The sequence below is a fragment of the Lytechinus pictus genome, chromosome 3 (genome assembly GCF_037042905.1).
Source record: "Lytechinus pictus isolate F3 Inbred chromosome 3, Lp3.0, whole genome shotgun sequence".
Classification (NCBI taxonomy): Eukaryota; Metazoa; Echinodermata; class Echinoidea; order Temnopleuroida; family Toxopneustidae; genus Lytechinus; species Lytechinus pictus.
Genome location: NC_087247.1, coordinates 4,874,289 through 4,895,570, shown reverse-complemented (window position 1 = coordinate 4,895,570; position 21,282 = coordinate 4,874,289). Strand labels below are relative to the sequence as shown.

Sequence of the window (21,282 nt, the reverse complement as noted above, 5' to 3'; positions counted from 1 at the left end):
AATTCGCATATGATAATCATTAATATAAATTTAGAGCTTGATGTGAAACGTTTGTATTTCGTTTCAATTTTCAATGACGGACATCACATGACGATCGACTTGAGTGCACTTGTCTGAAAAAAACAATTATCACGTCAGGATTGATTCTTGAGCATTGTCAACATGCAGAAACTCTTTTCAAGATCGTAATATCACCATATAATAACATTTTACATGACAAAACAGAGAAAATCGCTTTTGATATTTTTTCCCATCAATTTGAAGCTAGTTTGTGCCCAACTTTGGGCTCTGATTTCATGAATGGAAAATATGTCATCCGTCATCGAACGCGCATGCGCATTGTGCTTCTTTTCTTGGAGCTCGGAGACGTCAACCAGAGATGGAATAAAAATAAAAATAATGCCAGTATAATACTATTCATTCTTCCATATGAATATAACATACTTTGCTGACATCGTCAATATTTTTAGTATGGCCATAAAATCTTACTAAATCGTTATTATTTAACATCCAATAATAAGTTATATGAATTTAGAGCTCGATCCGAGACATTCGTATTTATTTCGATCGCATGCTCTTGTGTCTGACTCTAAAATAAAGAATGGATTATCATTATCAGGATTAATTCTCGGACATCGTCATAACTCATATTCCACAATCATTCCTCACAATCGTTAATTCGTTATATCAGCATTGAATACCAATCCAAATGACCATCCAGAGAAAATTACGTATTTATTCCCATCAATTCAGTTGGAGCTCATTTTTTATCCAACTACCCTGCCAACTACACAATCTCAGGCAAGTTACAGCGCTCTCTGCTGGTTAATTGCACTTGTTTGCTGGCGCTGGCAAGCACGCCTGTCGTTTCGGGAGAGTGAGTGTACGGGGCTGCGGACGGGGCTGGTGTGTGCGCGTCTGGACTGCGAATGCTAGTTGACCGAAAATCATTTGGATCAACTCTGCGTGATTCATGTCTTCAATATTGTTTCATTTTAAACTTATATGTTGTCATCTGCAAATATCATTGTTGGAGATATTTTGGGAAGAATTCTGCATTGGTCCACGGCCTTTTTTGTGTTTTGTGATGATGGAAAATACAAACGAACTTTGCTCTGTCATCTACTTGTGCAACGCTCACCCGGCCAGCGCATAACGTCAGTGCATGCAGTGCGTGCATATCGACACAACGGCCGGATTTTCCCCGCCTTTAAAATTCGATGCGTCGATGTTCGATCGAATTAAAGCTGTCGAACACCGGTTTTCAAAATGATCGATATGACTCGGGCTTAATTGCTAATAATCATGTAGATGTAATCATGTTATAAGCCATGGGGGCATTTCATGATGCTGTTATTAAATTAAGCATGATTTCACACAAGACTGGTGACATGTTCTTGTGCTAAATGATATCCCTCTTTAGCTGACTTGCCTGACATTTCCAAAAAAGTTAACATGCAGTACAAACTTCTTTAATATAAATGAAATATGTCAAAATTTCCATAGAGAAACTATCTTTGATTTGTCATTAGATGGATACATCATGGTGTACTACCCCGGGACAGTGCTCCACCTCCTCAATGTGAACTCCGAGATGGAGCCGTGTCTCCACCTTGCCTTTGAGCCTCAGGATGTTCCCTGGATCCCTCTTCCTGGAGATGATTCAGAACAGTCGAGATCAGAGCAACTCAGAAGCACTAGGCCTCTTCTCATGCACTGCCAGCGGGACAGGACTGTCAGTAAATATGGTAGGATTTCTTTCCCTCCTTGTCATCTTTCACCCTTTTCTCCTCTTCTTTATTGGGTTATTTAAAAAAAAACATAATGCAGGTTTTTTTTTCTGTGTAATTGGACAAATAACGAGTCATGTATTTCATATATTCTTTATATCTGTTATTTTATTATTATACGCCCGTCTCGATGGGACGTATTATGGTATCACGCTCGGTGTCCGTCTATCTGTCTGTCCGTCCGTCCGTTAACTTTCCCTTGTAAACGCAATAACTTCAGTTTAACTTAACCTAGGCTCATGTAATTTGGTGTGTATGATACTAGCATGGATCCCAGGAAGCCTATTGATTTTGAGGTCCAAAGGTCAAGGTCACAGTGACATTTTTTCATCTCGCCCTTCTGCAGTCCTTGTAAACGCAATAACTTCAGTTAAACTTAACCTGGGCTCATATAATTTGGTGTGTATGTAACTAGCATGTGCCCCAGGAGGCCTAGTGATTTAAGGTCCAAAGGTCACAGAGACATATTTTCATCTTACCCATCTGCAGTCCTTGGAAACACGATAACTTCAGTTTAACTTAACCTAGGCTTATATAATTTGGTGTGTATGATACTAGCATAGATCCCAGGAAGCCTATTGATTTTAAGGTCAAAAGGACAAAGTTCAAGGTCACACTGACATGTTTTCATCTTGCCCTTCTGCAGTACTTGTAAATGCGATAACTTTAGTTTAACGTAACCTAGGCTCATATACATGTAATTTTGTGTGTTTGATACTAGCATGGATCCCAGGAAGCCTATTGATTTTGAGGTCAAAGTTCAAGGTCACAGTGACATGTTTTCATCTTACCCTTCTGAAGTCCTTGTTAACACGATAACCTTAGTTGAACTTAAACTAGGCTTGTATAATTTGGAGTGTATGATACTAGCATGGATCCCAGGAAGCCTATTGATTTTGAGGTCAAAGTTCAAGGTCACAGTGACATGTTTTCATCTTACCCTTCTGAAGTCCTTGGAAACACGATAATTTCAGTTTAACTTAACCTAGGCTCATATAATTGTGTGTGTATGATACTAACATGGATCCCAGGAAGCCTATTTATTTTGAGGTCAAAGTTTAAGGTCACAGTGACATGTTTTCATCTTACCCTTCTGAAGTCCTTGTTAACACGATAACCTTAGTTGAACTTAAACTAGGCTTATATAATTTGGTGTGTATGATACTAGCATAGATCCTAGCAATCCTATTGATTTTGAGGTCAGAAGGTCAAAGGTGAAGTCGCCATCTTCCAATTTTCTTGCTTGACCAATAGCTCCACACTCCGTGTTACAGACGGGCGTATTATGTGCTCGCCTTAGCGACACTCTTGTTATATATATTCCATTCTGAAATCACATTGTTAGTCTTTGGACTTTTTGATGAGTATTTTAATAAAACCAATTTGAATTTGAATATATACCCTTTTTTGCTTCTTCTTATTTTTGTTTTCTTGTAAGTTTGCTTTTTGTGATTTTCCTTTTTTTTGTTTTTTTTGGGGGGTGGAATTCTTCAAGGTTGGGTCCATTTATCCAAAACAGTATAGCATTGAAAACCACTTTAAAACCACCCACATTGAAAGTTAATACCGTATTTATATTTCATCTCACTTGAACTCAGATGATATTCTGTTTGATGGTATGTCTGGATGCTGCTACCAACCAATCATCAATAAAGACAAGCTCCCTCTGTTGTTGATGGGAGATAGTCAAGTTCCTTTCAAGCTTGGTCTCCTACATTTAGCTCTCATCAATCTCAAGGATGCCACACTTAATAAGAAGGTATCAATCAATATGATGTGTTGTACAGCACCTAGTGCTAACATGCAACATCATGCAACATGTAGTAAATGGTAGTGATTTCTTTACCTGATTGCTAAGAAAGCATGAATGCTTGTAAGCGAGCAACCAGAGGACTGATGGCTTGAGGTCCTCTTTGAGGGACCTGGTAATGAGGACTATTGCCTTACCAAAGGGCACCATCGCACCAAGTGTGAATCGAACCCGGGTCTACGGAGTCTGAAACCCCCACTCTACTGGCTGAGTTATCGCGCTGTACTGTTGTATGTGTACCACCCATATTGTTTTGTTAAAGGGCCACTGACATCACAAAGAATTGTGCTTATTCAATGCAATGCACTTGCTAATTGGGCCTTTAATAAGTTAACTCATTAAATTTCTTGTGTAATTACTTTGTGATGCCACAGGTTGCAAGTTATAAACTTAGAAGATATGTGCTATTTTTATGCAGTTAAGAAAACTTTTATATTTGTAAATCTATGATTTATGGAGGAATATTTTGCTGATTGTCATGGATTTCCAAACTTTCAAGGCATTGCACAACACAGATAGCAAGTATCATAATTCATGCAATGTACAAAATTCACATTCAGTGAAAGAAACAAATTCAGGTTTGCATTTTTCAATGGGTTGATCACTCTTTCTCCTCGTGTGAAATTTTGTGCCCTTGGACTCAAATCTATTTGCAATTTGTGCTTATAAATCACTTTGTATCTTTGGGGTCGTTTTCTACAATTTTGGAATGAAACCTTGAAAATTTTTATTTCCTGATATATCTTGTCTAGTGAATATAAATCATGAAAGTAAAATCATTAACCTTTACCTTATAAAAGCATTGAAAAAAATCATGAAATATAAGGCCTTTGTATTGTCTGCTTGACTTGAAAGTGTAAGGAAATTGGAATCAGAAGAGTGGCACAGGAAGACCAGTGTAGTCAAGTAAATATTTATATTATTAAGTTATTTCTTTGGTTCTAGATCATCGAGAGCATTACCCAGGATGCATTTCAGCTGGAGATGCAGGACATCCTTGCAGAGTTCCTGTTGGCAGGCACGTTTTGCTGCGTGAGACTCAAGTTGGATAAAGATATTCTCAGGTACCTTCCTTTCACCAAGGTAGACACCACAAAGACCGTCTTTATTGAGGTGAGCAAGATTGTACTGTAATAAAATAGAAGTCACACACTAAGTACTATTAGTAGTGGTGGTGGTGAAGATGATGATGGTGATGAAGGTGATGATGATGATGATGATAGTGATGATGACGATGACGATGATGATGATGGTGACGATGATGATGATGATTATCCAGTAGAAGAGAGAAAAGGAGGAGGAGAAGAAGTAGAAAAAGAAGGAGGTGGAGGAAAAGAGGAAACAAGAGGAATAAGAATCAAAAGAAGAAGAAAAGAAAGGAGAAATAGAAAAAGAGGGAGAGCGAGACAGGGAGGAGAAAGAGCAGAAGGTTTCATATGTATATAGTGTACAAACCCACCTATTTTACCTAGCTAAGCCGATTCCAAGTAAAGTGTCCATAGCATTCAAGAAATTCCTTCTTGGTGTTACCTCTTTTACATTTGAGTGGAGACTGGAGATTGAAGATCAGTGCATTGCTAGAGGATATCAGTGACAAGGTCTCACGTTTTAAAGTGTGGAGGGCTTTTCCATTGATCCATGATATCTCTATAACACCACTTCCTAGTATAGTAGAAGCCAAATACTATCATGCTGGATGATATAATCATCATCATCATTATTCATCATTTCCAACAACATCATCGTCTTCATCATCATCACATCATCATTATCAATATCATCCTCATTATTTATCAAATTCAACTTTATTTCCTCCATTAAAAATATGAAAATATACACAATAATTGACATGGACATGGTATGATACAGCTGGAGGGGTCAATATCATCATCACCACATCATCATTTGTGTCAGCACTTTCCCTCTAACAACGGGTTACTGACTCATTCATCGTGATGACTCTCCCTCTTTGATGCTGATGCTTTTTGGACTTTGATATACCCCTAATAATCTTAAGGTTGTTGTGTAACAAAGACTTAGTGTGAATTAAATTCATGATGAAGTACAATTCAAAATGAGTATCTAATGCATAGTATCACACGTCCCACGAGCATGCATGATGTGTATTTGCACATTAATGAGAATTTGAATGCAAGTAAAGGTTCGCTTTTTGTAAGATATCCCTGCTAATATATATTCAGTCTTATAATGAAGCTTTTTGTGTCTCTCTCAACCTCAATATTTTCAGACACTAGATGGCAGCAGACTTGCATGTATCAAAGCAGTAGAGAACAGATACATCCCCAAGATATTCCTAGGCAAGGTAAAAATGACATCAATCAAAATATTAAGAATAAGAAAGAGAACTTTGACATGTCACGTTTATCCAATCATCTATTTCCTGCCTGTGATCCTCTTTATTTTCATTATGTTTTTTTTCATATTGAGAAATTAGGTGAAAATTGTCTCAAGAATGATGCTCACCCCAATAATTTTTAAATGCTTTGTTGTTGTTTACCTTCAAATAATTTAGGATACAAGAAAAGGAATCTTTGGATGGAATTAATGGGATATCTTTTGTTAAAAGACATTCTCAGGGGGTAGGGTTAAAGGGAGGGGGGCTAAGTCATGGCATTGGATGCCATGCTTGTCCATGGATTTTCAAAAAACAAACCTTAAAGAGGTAATCTTGCTCTGATCTCAGAGTACCCTGAAACATGTTCCCAACCTTAAATGATGGCTTAAATATTCTAGTTTTATGATAGGATGAAATATATAACCTTTCCGTGCACCATTCACACAAGGCCGTTGAAAAGTATACATTTTTTTCCTGATTTTGGCAAATTAGGTAATCTTTTCACTGAGCGCTTGTACATTGCCTAATCCTGAAAAATCACCCATTTTTATGTGCTTAGTGGACACACATGATGTCCACCTTCTAATGACAATGACCTGCCAGGAGTTTCATCAACAATTCAATCAATAACGTTCAGATTGAAATTTCATTATCTTTACAGAAGGGACGTCGCGACAAGCGTCTTGGTGTGGATGCCAGTAGTTACCTGTGGGACACTCTTGAGAGGCAGATAAGGAGAAGTCAAGATTCAATTAGGGCACCAAGTAAAAGGTTCGATACCAGGAAACTGACCCAGAAGCTCAGAGAACAGGAGCAATCCGTTAATATACTAAGGGTGAGAATGAATTAGGATTGATTTTGAGATGTTTCTTCTTGTTCAGCTCTCTTTATTCTTTATCATTTAGCCCTCTCTTACGTTCGTCTTTTTCATAATTTCTTATGATCTTGGAGTACAAGTCTTATATCATGTACTCATACTTATGTGCATTATGATCAGCATTTCCCAATCATTTAGGGAAGGTTTTTCCTCCATTGTTCAACCTCATGATCTGGGGAGTGTTTCATGAAGCACCTTGTCAGTGATTTTTCACTGAGTAATTTGCCGTTAGCCAATCAGATGCAATGATTTCATGAAATGCTCCCCACAGCTAAATGTTTATCTTTGCATTCCTTCTGTCAGAGTGAAGAAAAGACCACCCTGCCCTCGCATCCCCAGAACGCCCGCTCGTCGCTGCTCAAGAAAGTAGCTGCCTTCTCCAAGAGGGCGCTCACACCGACCAAGGAGGTCAAACAGGTCAAAGCCAAAGACCCTCTCGCTGCCGCCATGATGGAAGAAAACTCGACCAAGGAAACTGGCGAAGATGGCAATCATAATAAACACATTGAAATGGTATGGATGGCATGAGGAAAATAGTTTTCTTACCATTTAGACTGTCAGGGGCATATCTAGAGGGTAAAGAAGGCGCAAGCCCAGGACACCACTGTCAGGAGGCAAAAAAAAGGAAGAGTCTAAGAAGCCAAAGTCAGCAAAAGTGGGAAGGGGGCAATATTTGAGTGCTGGTCTCCGGTGTCAGATTTTGGAAGCAGCGGTTCACTTTAGCGCTTGCTCCAGGCACTGATTGTCATACATCACTGGAGATTGTAGAATATGACCACAATTTGTTAGAATTTTATGGTTTTACCCCCCCCCCCCTTCTGCCGAACTATGATTGATCTTAGAAGAAGCTTTTTCCCTATTCCGCTCAAGATACAATTCTTATTGATTCTGTCATATCTTGTAAGAAGTTGGGTCTTTCTTCCGCCAGCTTAATTGATCTTAGAAGAAGTTGTGTCCTAACTACAGTCAAGCTATAATTGTTATTCATTCTGTCAGATCTTGGAAGAAGTTGTGTCCTTCTTCCGCTCGAGGATGCCATTCCACAACCAGGATCGGCTGGAGAACTACGCTTCTGAGTTTGTGAGTAGTCAGTTACAACACTTCAAGGTAATGGTGGCTATGCTGTTGTCTGCCAACGGATTCCATGAAAACATTGATGATCTTGCCCAAGTCCCCTTGTGAGTCTGAATGTCTTTGCTTCTCTCTTCATTTTTTACCCCTTTTTTTTAAATATTTAATTACACTAGTGTATTCATTAGATAGCATGATGTAGAAGGCTTAAAAGAAATTTATCTGGAGTTTCAATTTCAAACCCTGTTTCCACAACATTTGTTCCCCTTGAATAATTTTAACAGCAAAGGGTAATGCCTTTGTTTGGGAAACCCTGTGTACACCTAAAGTGCCTTGGCACATTTTATGACTGGTCCGCTATCTTATTCTCGAACAAAATGCATTGTGTTATTTTTTAGTATAAACAGATGAAATTATCTTATTGAATTAAAAACAAGTGAAGTTTTCTTTTTTGAGTTTCAGAAAAAAAAAAAAATACACTTAATCTACTTTTGGTAAATCAATAGCTTTACAAGATCAGAGTGGAAGCCGAATAGGTTGATAATTGCAGCTGATCATGCACCTGTCACAAATAATACAACAGTTCATAGTAAGCATTCATATGACAATTCACCACTTTGGCCTGTAGGAGGTTTGATTTTCAGTCATAAAGTTCAAGGTTGAAATTGAAAAGTAGATTAATCGTCTTTGTTTCATTGATTACTTGTATAGATGCGATGGGCCCACAGAGGATGAAATGAATCTGTTCCACATGGTTGAAAGGGTTTTTGCTGCTGCTCAGAATCTCTGCTTTCCAATGCCCATTGGTAAGAAACACTATCTTACTCTCTGTCGTCGTCATTGATGTTGCCGTCACCTGTCCATTTTTGTGACCTCAATGCAGAGGTAGCAGTTCACGCTCAAAATGGAAGACATCATAGAGCAATTCATTATGAATATTCAACCTTTTTGTAGCTTGACCCTATTTTTTTTCCATTTTAAATTCGCTTCTACTCTAATTATTAAGCCATGATAAATTAAGAGTGCTACTACTGTAAATGTGAAGCACAAAGCAGAAACAATCATGTTATCAATCTTCATTATATCCAGCACCATCATTGTCGTCGTCATCATCATTATCATCGATCATCACCCTCATCATCATCATCATTTCTATGATCACCTCCACCATCGAGCTGTATTCTCATTCCAGTGAAGCATTGATTTCTCTTTGCAAGTCAAACCCTTTGGACTTGACCTGAATTCTTTATTTTCTTGAAACAGGTTTCAAGAACTTCATTCTTTGCCTAGCCTACCGATGCCTGGATGCAGGAATGTTCCTCCAGTATGTCAATCAAGGAGTCTTTGACATCTCAGAGACCTTCATGACCCGCATGGTCAAGGAGGTGTCGGATGAAGAGAAAACCAACGTAGACCTTAAGATGAAACTCGTACAAAAACTACCCAAGGTAAGGGTCATCGGTAAATCAGTGTCATCCATGAATGATTCAGGAGAGGAATCGGCAATAAGCTTTTATTATTTAAATGAGCAACATAGGTATATTTTGTCCTTTTATTATCCTCATAATATTCATGTTTCTGAAATGAATACAAACATAAATGAAGAGAGTATGTATTTAAGTTGAACAGTTGACAATTTGCATGAAAAAATTGTGATATTTGATTTTGTCTTCACATTGTACTTTTCTTAAAGATTTTTATTGAAGCTATGTTTTTGGAAACATACATGGTTTAAACATAAAAAAACGCATTACAATTAACAGGTTTGTGGAATTTTTTTTCTCTCTTCTCATACATGCATATATTTTGGGGGGGTTAGGGAGTTTCTCCATAAGAGAAATTTGGATTTTATATGGGAGTATTCGTGAAAGAGGTTTACAGGAGTGTATCATGTTTAGTTTAATCTTTCATTGATATGCACCAATTTTATCCTTCTGTTAAGGCATCTGCGGATAGAGTTCTGATGTCTTGGAACCATCCATCCAGTAATCTTATCATCGCACAGCAGTATGCTACATCTTGCCTTCATGAAGGTAAGGTTATACAGAGATAGAGCGTTGTCACTATCATGGAGGGTCTGTACCAGACAGAACCTTCCTCTATTCAAAACTTCTAATGGACACTCTTTTTTTCTTTCTTCCCTTTTTATTCCTGAGAACAAAAAAGAATCCTCATTTCATAATAAATGAACAAATATAATAATTAATCAAATTCTTTTACATTCATATCTTCATCAAAACATACAATTTAACATATTTTTATGAATGAAAGAGTGCTAGTGATGCCTACTTATGAAATAATTCATATACAACCTCCATTTCTTATGGAATTTCTCACTGTTATTTTTTCACAAAAATTGTACCTGTCAAGATCAAAATATCTCACTACTTGACCTTTTTTTTTCTGAAGGACACTACATGTAAATGCAATACCTTACCGCACTTGTCTGGCACTTATTTCCTCACTGGCAAAGAAAATGACATAAAAATTATATTTTTTATGTTAAAAGCCCATGTTCATTCCATGATCCCATATGGCAAGGTGTCAGGCGATAAGATTTTCACCACAAAAACATCCCCTATTATTTTCAAGTAGTGGTGGTAAAAAAAAGATAATAAAGGAAAGAGGATAAAGAAGAAATACATGTAATACTATCAAAATGAGATGTTTTGGTCTTGTAACTATGTATTTCAATTGAAAAAAAAAATTATGTCGTTTGATTGTCTTTCCCACACCCCTTATTATAATACCCTGCCCTCATATCTTTTTAGAAATGGTATTATGTTATCATGACTTGAATTGTCCATGAACTGAAATGAAAATTCAGAAAAATGGGGTTGGATGTACAAAACGATTAACTTTTATGAAATTACCCTATTGCAATTAATGTTTTTAATAAAAATTTTCTTTATTTTTTTTTTTTGTGTTGAAAGGTGGTGAATATGGTCAAAGAAATCTGAGCAGTGCAATGTTGCCCCAAACAAGGTCTCAGAAATCACGCAAGAAAAGCATGGAAGCAGGTATGTAATTAAAGGCATTGGGCAACATGTGTGCATTTGATTTGATATTCATATGGATTGAAAACGATAGCACCCAAGAAAAAAAATCAAATTCATGCAGGCACATTCAAGATGTCTGTGACTGAAAAATCTTTTAAATTTTCTGCTGAGGTCTTTGATTGCATAAAGTACAATCAAATCAAATGTTAATTGTCTCTAAGTTGAGGGAAAGTGATGAGTAATTTACACTCTTGATGCTCTTGTCCTTATTTTTTTTAAAGTCTTTGTGTCTTTCCATAATGTGATATTTGGAGAACGGGTTTAAGAATCACGCAAATTTCTCATATTTTGAAGAATTTCACTGTTTACATCTGTTTTATCATATGTTTTGTACATGTAACTGAAGAACATAGAATTGGCATTTTACAAAATGTAAACTGGAGTCTCTATTAAAGTAATCTGAAATTCAGGAGTACATCGTATGAGATTTTCCTGGTTCACTGTCCCTTATTCTTGACCAGATTTGACGTGTGTGATATTACTTGATTTTAACTAGTTGCTGATTCAGGAGTACCCTTTACAAAATTGATGGCAATTACAGAATTCAGACATTGAACATTTAATTGATATCTTAACCTGTTTGAAATCCCTATTTCATTTCCTTGTTTTCGTAATGAGGTAATGATCATGAAGGGTAGCAGAAGAAACTTTCATCCATTATGATTATATATTAAAAGCGTTGAAAACAAATTATTTTTCATAATTAACCAGCCATACCAGGGCTAGAGGCAGAAGAGGACTTCTTGGATATGATCCCAAACTTTCCTCCTCTCAACTACTTCATGAAATACATTGAGGGAACAGGTAAGTGTACTGTCATACTGTCTTTGTAATTGGGAGCGGCGGTGATTCCTTAATTGGAATCATTACCATTTCTATTAACAATCTTTAGGTTTGATACTCCCTGGTTGCGTGTCGAGTCATTTTTGTCGAAAATTGTCTCTTTCTCGAGCAAGAGCGGGTGTTACAGCAATTTTTGTGGGTATTGCTTAACTTTGTTTTTGTGGTAGAAATTCTATGTTGTCATACTTTCATTGTGTGCTAGAAGCTAGAACAGTATTTTACTGCAGAGCTAGGGCTGTACACACCCATTGAGACATAGCCTCAAGCTGTGCACTCAGTGGGCCCGTTGGAAACGCAGCACAATGGGCCTATGTGACCCTATGTAAGTGACTCAGAGTATAATTGTCTTCTTTTTAAATTCCTTTCTAGATAAAAATTGGCAGTCTCCAACTCAGTCAAGGTTAGACATTGGTCAGAAAGCCAACAGGGCGCAGTTCGTAGGACGAGTAGCACTGCAAGCTTCTGTACGGAGCCATGGTTTGGATCTTGGCGGGATAGCTTTCTAGTCGGATCACCCCATCCTTATAATACATCAATAGAATATGCTGGATGTATTCAGGCTCAATTTTCAAGAGCCAACAGAATTGCACTTTGCACATGAAACATTTATACTAGTGCGTAGCGATTTTTCTTGTGGTGGGGCACCCAATCAAAACACATTTTTATGTAATATATCCTGTAAAACACATTTTCATTGCATATCCTCCACATATATGTAACTCTTTTAAGGCATACACACTCATGTGATCTGGTAATGAATTTGGAATAGTAACAGATGCATTTCATGGACTTGCCAAAGCTAAAGACACACTTTAAAATTGCACAAAAAACCATACTTAAGCATTGTGATGTGCGCTCATCAGAGTATGGTGTACATATGAATACACAAAGTTGATCAGTCATCAATGCAAAGAACTTAAAGCAATGTTATGTAACTATCATATGGTGTGCTGTGATGTCATCATTGTTACCTACTGTAGTTGTATTATTGATGGTGTTTGTGGCAATATTAGTAGTGAAATGATAATAATGATCATAGTAGTAGTAGTAGTAGTAGTAGTAGTAGTAGTAGTAGTAGTAGTAGTAGTAGTAGTAGTAGTAGTAAAGTGGTTGTAGTATTTGTAGTTGTACACTCGACATGTAATTGTAGTCATATAGCAAAAGCAGCAGTAGTAATCACAGTGGTCATGTAGTAGCAGTAGTATAAAAAGTAGCAGCAGTAGCATAGCAATGTAGAATGCAGGTACTTACAATTATTCATATACTTTGCAAACATGGACAAGAGAGTCTGCAATAAATTATAAATTATGATTTATATTGATGGTGTAAAAAGTGAAGAACAAAATTACATTTTATTTATTTCATCACACTAGAAATATTACCACATATGGTTGTGAATAGCTGTTGCTATGTATACTAAAATGTTACTGTTGCTATTCACGTAAGTGCAATATGTATGCTATTGAAAGGGCCTGACCAATTTTATCCTATGTTTATTATCTCTATTTTACCAAAGAGCATTTTAAATGAATACAAATTCACCAAAGGATATAGACCACGTTTTTGCAATGTATCATATCTCTGTGTTTTTTTTATAGATCTTGTATGATTTTACAGATTTTTTTTTTTTTAAAGTAAATGTACTTATACAGTATGTGTGTGTGTAAAAGATCAATACCTTTTCTTTTCCTCCTAGTTCTTGTCCATTATGCTTTAGAAAGTAATGAAAACTTTACAACATACAGTATGATTTATTAAACATGAAAAGTTTTTCCATTGTTACGGCAAGACAGACAAACCAGTTTTTATACTTAGAGCTTACACATCTGGTTTTTATAAATATCATTGTGTTGGTGCCAAATCGCTAGTATCAAAAAATTTCTGCAGACAAAGCTGCATCTATCTCGACGCTGGCCATATCAACTTTTTTCTGGCATGAATTTTTAGCCAGCAAATTACTGAAGATTATTAACCAACCTCAATGTTTTCCTTATTTTTTTCTTATTGTCTCCCGTAATAAAAAAAGTCAGATTAAATTCCTATGAAATAAACTAAAACGTGAAAGAAAGCGGCATATGCTGATCCTGAACTGTGTGAGACCTGCAATCGCTTGCCATATTCCTTATCCGAGCATGTATCCTCACTCTTTTCATGTTGGATTCGATTTGCATCTGCGAAGTCAGTTGAGGGACTTCCATATTTTCCTATCTAGATTGTAACATGGGAGTTGCTGTTCTTTAGTAGGAAGAGGACAGTGCCTCTCTTTAACTGGTACTTAGTCACATATGGTGATTCTGGCAGAGTTTGGACAGAATCTGATCTTAGATTTTAGCCTTTTTTCATTTGAAGCTATCTTTGCTTTGCCTGGGTCGCTCCATGCTCCTAGCTATTGACTTGCGTACATCAGATGGGGCAATACCTGAAAGGTCATACAGAATTTTTTCACATTTTAAATGAGAATGACTGATCAAGGGTGACACCAAGATACACTGCATGGTCGCAGTGTTCGATGGACTTATTGGTGTTTGCTTTCAGTTGGTTGTCCCTGCAGTATGTTGTCAGTTTGGCTCGTAGCGCTGATGTAAGAGTGGCCTCTTTGACGTTCACATCGCTGTTCTGAGCTGCAATGCAGAGGTCGTCTGCGTATACAAAGTTTTTAGTGCTTGTTGAAACAGGCCGATCATTGTTTATATCTCGAACAAAACTGGAGCAAGAACATTACCCTGAGGGAGTCCATAATTTTGAATCCCCCACCCTGCTGCTATTCCCATTGAGCACCACAAATAAACACATGTTTTCTAGCAGAAGTCTGATGAGTTTGGTTAAATGAATGTCACTCATCATGTAATGTTGGACTTACCCATTAATGGTCTAAACGTACCATATCCACACTGTCGAACCAAGCAAGATTGACAACGTTCCCCTCTTTCGACTTACTTTCCTTGTCTTTTATCTTCCTATAATCACTTTTAAATCTGTTTATATTATCATTATCTTCAGGAAGGGTGCTGATACCCTATCTATCCCTGCCAATTGCTGTGTGAGTGTCTTGTATATTTATTTATTTTGACATTCAGGATTGGACGATAAGTTTCTGGATCGTTTCTCCCCCCCCCCCCCAGAAAAAAAAAATTGAGCAACACCATGGTCTGATTAGTCAAAGTTGATCCACGTCCTTCTATCAACTCTGACATGATTAAAGATAAGATAAACAAAAGAACTTGAAGCTGAACAACGACAGCTACAAGTTACAATTTGTATACGCTTTATTATGATGCAAATAGCTGGTGGATGTACCGGTATCGGAATTAATCGGCTAATCTTAAATGTCTATAGAGGAGTGATATGTTGGCTTCCATACTTGGCTCTGAAATTAGATCAAATTCAAATCTCTAGCCCCTATCATGAACAATTTTTCATGTTTAAAAAAAAAATAGATGAATCCCATACAAAAGATGGGATGTCGATGCCATCTTTCAGCCAACTATACTAGTGTATGGTGTAAGCTATCACATTCTTAATGTAGTCTACACTTGTCTGTCTTGTCTATACTGCACCAACCACCTCAACTGGGCTACAAACGTGCAACCCCTCATGCATGCAGTTGCAATTAAAATTTGGCAGCTGATAAGCAGGCCTTGAGAATAATACTATCACGCTGGTAATTTTTCTCGATGGGCTCAATCTGGCTTGGGGGTGGGGAGCACTTCAGGATATGTTTGCTGTTATTTCCCTGTCAACATTCTGATTAGAGGTGTACCTATCTATATTAACTCAATCTAAGTCATAGTGATATACCAAAATATTCCACATCGTGACCAAGTAAAATAGTTATCCAAATGAGGTTTCACAATTGTAATAATTTTTAATTGGAAGATGTAGTCTGTCTGTCATATTCATGCTCTTCCTTTGTTTGAGGATTACGAAATGGAGTCATTAACCTAGATCTTTGTGGGTAGCCTGAGTCACCAAGGATGACACCTCCTTCCCGATACTGAAACGATTGTCCTACTGCTGAATTCTCTGACACTCTGCTGTCGTGAACAGAACCCCGCAAATGTGTACTTGCATTAGTAATGTTGTAATTGGCATCAGTGCCATACTAAACATTTATGCTTTGCCATCCTTTTGGATTGATGTACGCATATTCTGTTTTCCCCTAACAGGCTGCCACCAAGCCACTAAGACGTGGGTGCAATCCACTGCACCAACAGCCATTGGAAACCCACTCATCTCCATGAACTCCCTCTGCTTCTCGGCCACTGGTTGCCATGTAATCACTTCATCTTTCAGGTTTACAAGAGCTTCAGAAACTCTAGCAACTATTCTTCAGACGCTAGCATAAGAAACACCATACTTGTTTTGTTTTTTTAATGCTATTTTAGCCCCTCCCATGAACCGACCACCTGTAATTTATAGATGTGCTCATAGTGAATCCAATGACTGATCAACGCAGGTGGGTTTTTTTTATTATTCTGTTCTCATTCTTATTTTCTAAGCTTCTTCTTCACCTCCTTTTCTTCATTTTGTTTTCTTCTCCTACCTCTTCTTTTCCTTGTTAATATTACTTTAATATCATTTTTTGTCTAGCTGCAAAGCAGAAGCATCTTCATTCTCTCACGAGCCATCATCATATTCATCAACATTTCAAATGACAACATCAATAATTTTTATGGTGGTGGAATCTGGCCTTCTGTTCCTTCTGCCAGTTCCCTCATTGCATCATGTATAGAATTGAATACATGGTGAACAACAAGATGGATATCATTCAAAAGTATCCGCTGTTTTTTTTTCCTCAACAAGAGAAATTTATCCTCATCATGCTGCACTTGACATAGGTGAGGTAAATGGATACCTGGGCCCCGTTTTACAAAGAGTTACTATTGATCCAATTGATCGTAACTATGGAAATCCATCAGTGTCATAATTTTTTTCTACAGGAAATTTGCACAATGTCCTTTGTAAACAAAGAGAAGCACAGTGAATTTTCTAGAAAACAATGCATGAAAAAATATACATGCATAATAGATGTTGACGTTGCTGGCTGTCCATAGTTGCGATTGATCGGATCAATCGCAATTCTTTGTAAGACGGGTCCCTGTTAGGAATTATTAACTCCTTCGTAAGCTTGTGCACCGTAAAAAGACTTGTCATGCTTATGCCAGGATGATAATTTCCAAAGTCCTTTGGAAGCGCGGAGACGTATGATGATAATGTGATGTGCGCTATGCAAGTATGAAATATTTTATTCTATCTCTCACTGGTTGATTGACACTGAAAAACAGACACACTCGAAACAAATAACATCAAAGACATTCTCAATTAAGTTTTCAAGTCATATATTCCACATAAAAAATTCTTTTAAAGAACATTCAAACTGAAATATTTATATTGACAATTGTACAAAAGATTATCTTATAATATCATATTTACTTTATAATTGAATGTCATACACTGATGAATCCATGTGAGAAATAAGTGCTTTTAAAATTATGCCCTGAAATTCATGTTTACAGCATATTATTTTTAGATTATTCAATCATTTTTAATGAGTAAGAATGTCATACATTTGAAGAAAAAATGTAAGCCAATTTGTACTTGGAACAACGTTAGAAAAATAACGTTACGTTTTTCTATGTTGTATGACCTCTAAAACACATGGAATTATAATTTATCCAATGCATTATTGCAGTATTGTTTGTTAGCATGTTCATATTTTATGCAATTTGATGAAATTTTTGTTTACAAGAGATCATATCTGAAGTAATTTATGCAAACTAGACCCCAACTAGTCTAATTCATTCATCAATAATGGGTTAAAGGGGGATTAAGCATTACAATTCCCTAGGGGAAAGTAATAATTTAATTTGAATCTCTAAGAAAATATCGACAGATTGTGTGAAGTTGGATATCATGAGGAGGGATAATGTCTGGAAGCTTCCATCATATATATACTATGTACAATGGTGGTTCTCTTTGGTCATTCAAAGCATAAGTCTGCTATGCAACTGCCAATTTAATGCTAAAAGTATTCGCTATATTGATGTATTAAAACCTGAAATATGCCAATTCTACAGCATGACTCGTGTGTATTATCAAGTGATGAGTATATTTGTGTTGCATTTATGAAACGTGTACGGATTGTGACTGGTGAATGCAATGAGAAAGGAATGTTTGAGAGATGGTGAACAAGATATTGAGGATTTGTTCTTTCGGGTGCTGAACTAGTAATACCCTGTATAATAGGAAATCATGTGATCTGCTATATAATACATATCCTTTTAACAGAAAAAAAATATATCGGCAACAATTACTCGTTCATTTTGTTTTTATCTGAGTACCAGTTTCAAATTTCAAAGTTTTAAAAAATATTTTTGGAAAATTTATTGCAAATGCTGAGGTTTATATACTTGCACTAAAATTACATACCTTATTATATTGACAAAAAAAAATCGTCATTGCTTGATCCAAACCTCAGGAGTCAGAGGTCATTGACATATATGTATCACTTCATTACAAGCAAATCCAACACAAATAAACTGTTGAGATTTCAAATTTCAGTTTAAATAGTCGTAGTGATCTCATTTTCAAACAACCATATTAATTTCTTATAAATTTTCTAATTCGTTTCACACTCACTCTTTTACCTATTTCTGTCTTTCGTTGAATTTTTTTAAACCAAGGTTAGATTCCCTTTACCTTTTCCCAGTCAAACCACTAATGCCATCTGTCCACTGCCCAGGGATGTTCTTAACATCATTGTGCTTGTGAATGTGTTAACAAGTGCTTATAAATGTCTTGTTCAGCTTCATTTGTTCTCAATTATTTGCTTTTTAATATTCCTTTATTAAAAGTAAAATGTAAAGGATGCCACAGATCAACATGATACATATTGAGACAAGGGGCCCCATTTCAGAAAGACTCACAACTAAGGACACTTTGCTGTTAACTACCATAGAAGCCTTGATTGTGAATGGATGCTGAGCCCTTTTACCATGGTAGTTGCCATTAATGACAAAGTTACTACAGTTGAAACTCTTTATGAGACGGGGGGCCCCAGGTCTCGGTCACATTAATAGGTACAAACAATCTGTAAAATCAATTGTAACTTTTTTGTACATGTTTTACCATCTAGATGTAACATTTACATTTGATTATGCAATCAATCTGTACAATCGATTATATAATTAATTACAAATTTTTGTACAGGGAATGCCATAGAAATAATAGTTTTTTTCACAACCAATTATACAATTGATTGTACATTTATGTTACAGGGCCAGAACCTCAAAAGCCATTAGCTCTTGAGAGCTACCACCCCCGCGACTATCCTTTTATTCTACAGCATCAAGGCTATTTAAATATTCATCGTATAATTGCTGAATATCATCAATCAGTCACAACCATTTGTCAATTCAATAACAGTTCTATGTACATGTATATACATTTATATACACACATTATCTTACAGTACTATGATTTTAACTATTATCTACAATGCACATCATCTGAATTCTAGATACATTTATGTGCAAAATAATATTACATCAAGAACTGGATGTTCAGTTGTAAACAAATCATTATCATATAACATTAGAATAATTAGATTAACAATTAACATACAATTTCTTTACAATAAAACTTATTCATCGTATTACGTTTCCTTAGTGATATTTCATAATGCTTTTTGTTACACAACAAGAATATGGAAGGCCAAATGAAATTTTCAATATTTTTGTGGGCATTTTTTTCAAAGGGTCATTTCATTTCTGATTATTCATCCAAAATTATGACCAAAACAAAACATTCTTTAAAAAAAAACACCATTTATTCCATCATTGTTTCTATAATGTCTGAAAGATTCAAAATATCTGAAAATTTGACTTGGCATTCCATAGTTCATGTTTATAACATATAATACTTCTTTATTGTCAGCTTTATCAAGCACTTGATTAAACTCTGTAATATGTAAAGTCTCTGAAATAAAAAGCTTTGGTTATTTTTCTTATGGAAGGGGTGATAAGTGATAACAAGTGCAATACAAATATAAAAATACAACTCATGACAAACATTTAAAGCGACCTTGATTTTTTTTAGTACCAATTCAAATGATCAAAAACAAAATGAATCACTTTGGTGGGTATCATGCAAATTTAAATGACATACTTTGGTGCAAGTGAGTCAATTACTTACTTTGGTGGCGAGGCGAACAATTCATAGATGGACGGATTGAAAAATTCATACAAAAGAGAATATTGATGTATCAAAATTAAATGTATTATACATACATAGCGAGGTAATGTGCTAGACCAAGTTCATTTAAACACCATATGAAGTAAATTGATATCATTATAACCACAACACTTTTCACAGAATACAAAGTTTTTCACATTTTTGTGTATTTTGTTGAGTATGTTGGACGGTTATAGTTAAATCACACACTTCAAAAATTTAACCATCTTCACTAAGTTTCTACTAAGATCAAAATCTATCACTAGATCATGGCAGACGGTTCAAAGGTTGGAAAAGATATGAATTCTAAATACCTGTATTTCATTAACACTGGAATTTTCTTTCACATAAAAAAGTGTTTGAAAGTGAACAAGCACTAAATTTTTCTTAATACTATACAAGAATATCACAACATGTAACATTTCTTCTGACATGTATCGACATGATTACCCGATGATATGGCAGTACAATCTTTTCAAAATATCAATCATAAAAGATTCAAGGTGAAAGAAGTAAAGACAATCTCAAGTTGTTTATGAATCGTACTAAACTTGTCCATATTTACATTGATGTAATTTTGTTACTTTTTATAAGACACCATAACCCGGTGACAAAATTTCATTTTTTCACAGTATCTGGAGATGTATGAGATGACCATGTTCTCTCTCTCCCTCTAATGCTGTGATCATTACCAAAATTAGTAGCCAAGCAGGGCCCAGGCAATATGGGAGTGCATCAAGAGGCCACCTCTTGAAACAGCACCTCCTTTGCCGTATGTGCATACTGTATGATTATCCAATATCATGAAATAACCTCTGAAAAGTTAGTTTCTTAGCTCAAGCTTCAATGGTCCTAAATCTCTATCGGTTTGATGATGGGTTTCCGAATGTGCCTCATGTTGGCCCCGCTCTCCTGGGGCTTGAACGGGGCGTGAAGTCCGTACGGGCGTGGCACTGGCAGATCGTTGTCATCGTCTGGGATGTAGGCGTTGGGGCGGGGCTCTGCCGTGGTGTTGTTCCCTCCAGGCAAGATGTACTGCTCCTCCTCTTCCGCCATCTGTAATACAGAGTCAATGCATAAATCATTTGGATCTCTATTTGAAACAAGCAAATTCATGTAAAAATAGTACAATTTTTTTTTTCCAATTTTGAATGAACATTAATCGGGCCAGTGTTATCTGATATCCAATTGTTGAGTTCATTAGTGATAAGCAAGCACAAAACATAAGACAAAGTAGTTTTACA

General features: G+C 36.2%; 2 protein-coding genes across 3 annotated transcripts in view; one reads left to right on the top strand and one right to left on the bottom strand.

The window, feature by feature from the left end:
• Nucleotides 1–17,880, top strand: part of LOC129257947 (protein pigeon-like) — a 27,918-nt gene extending 10,038 nt beyond the window's left edge. Inside the window, exons 11-23 of the mRNA XM_064096183.1 lie at nt 1,533–1,748; nt 3,389–3,549; nt 4,546–4,713; nt 5,849–5,923; nt 6,618–6,791; nt 7,137–7,346; nt 7,830–8,011; nt 8,616–8,710; nt 9,168–9,352; nt 9,847–9,937; nt 10,838–10,924; nt 11,675–11,767; nt 12,176–17,880. Of these exons, the coding sequence (XP_063952253.1) occupies nt 1,533–1,748; nt 3,389–3,549; nt 4,546–4,713; nt 5,849–5,923; nt 6,618–6,791; nt 7,137–7,346; nt 7,830–8,011; nt 8,616–8,710; nt 9,168–9,352; nt 9,847–9,937; nt 10,838–10,924; nt 11,675–11,767; nt 12,176–12,312 (1,874 nt within the window). The 3' untranslated portion in view covers nt 12,313–17,880. The remainder of the gene's footprint in view (nt 1–1,532; nt 1,749–3,388; nt 3,550–4,545; nt 4,714–5,848; nt 5,924–6,617; nt 6,792–7,136; nt 7,347–7,829; nt 8,012–8,615; nt 8,711–9,167; nt 9,353–9,846; nt 9,938–10,837; nt 10,925–11,674; nt 11,768–12,175) is intronic.
• Nucleotides 17,129–21,282, bottom strand: part of LOC129257948 (coiled-coil domain-containing protein 146-like) — a 27,913-nt gene continuing 23,759 nt past the window's right edge. For both annotated transcript variants that reach the window (XM_054896389.2, XM_054896388.2), the window contains exon 18: nt 17,129–21,094. In XM_054896389.2, the coding sequence (XP_054752364.1) occupies nt 20,891–21,094 (204 nt within the window). In that variant the 3' untranslated portion in view covers nt 17,129–20,890. The remainder of the gene's footprint in view (nt 21,095–21,282) is intronic.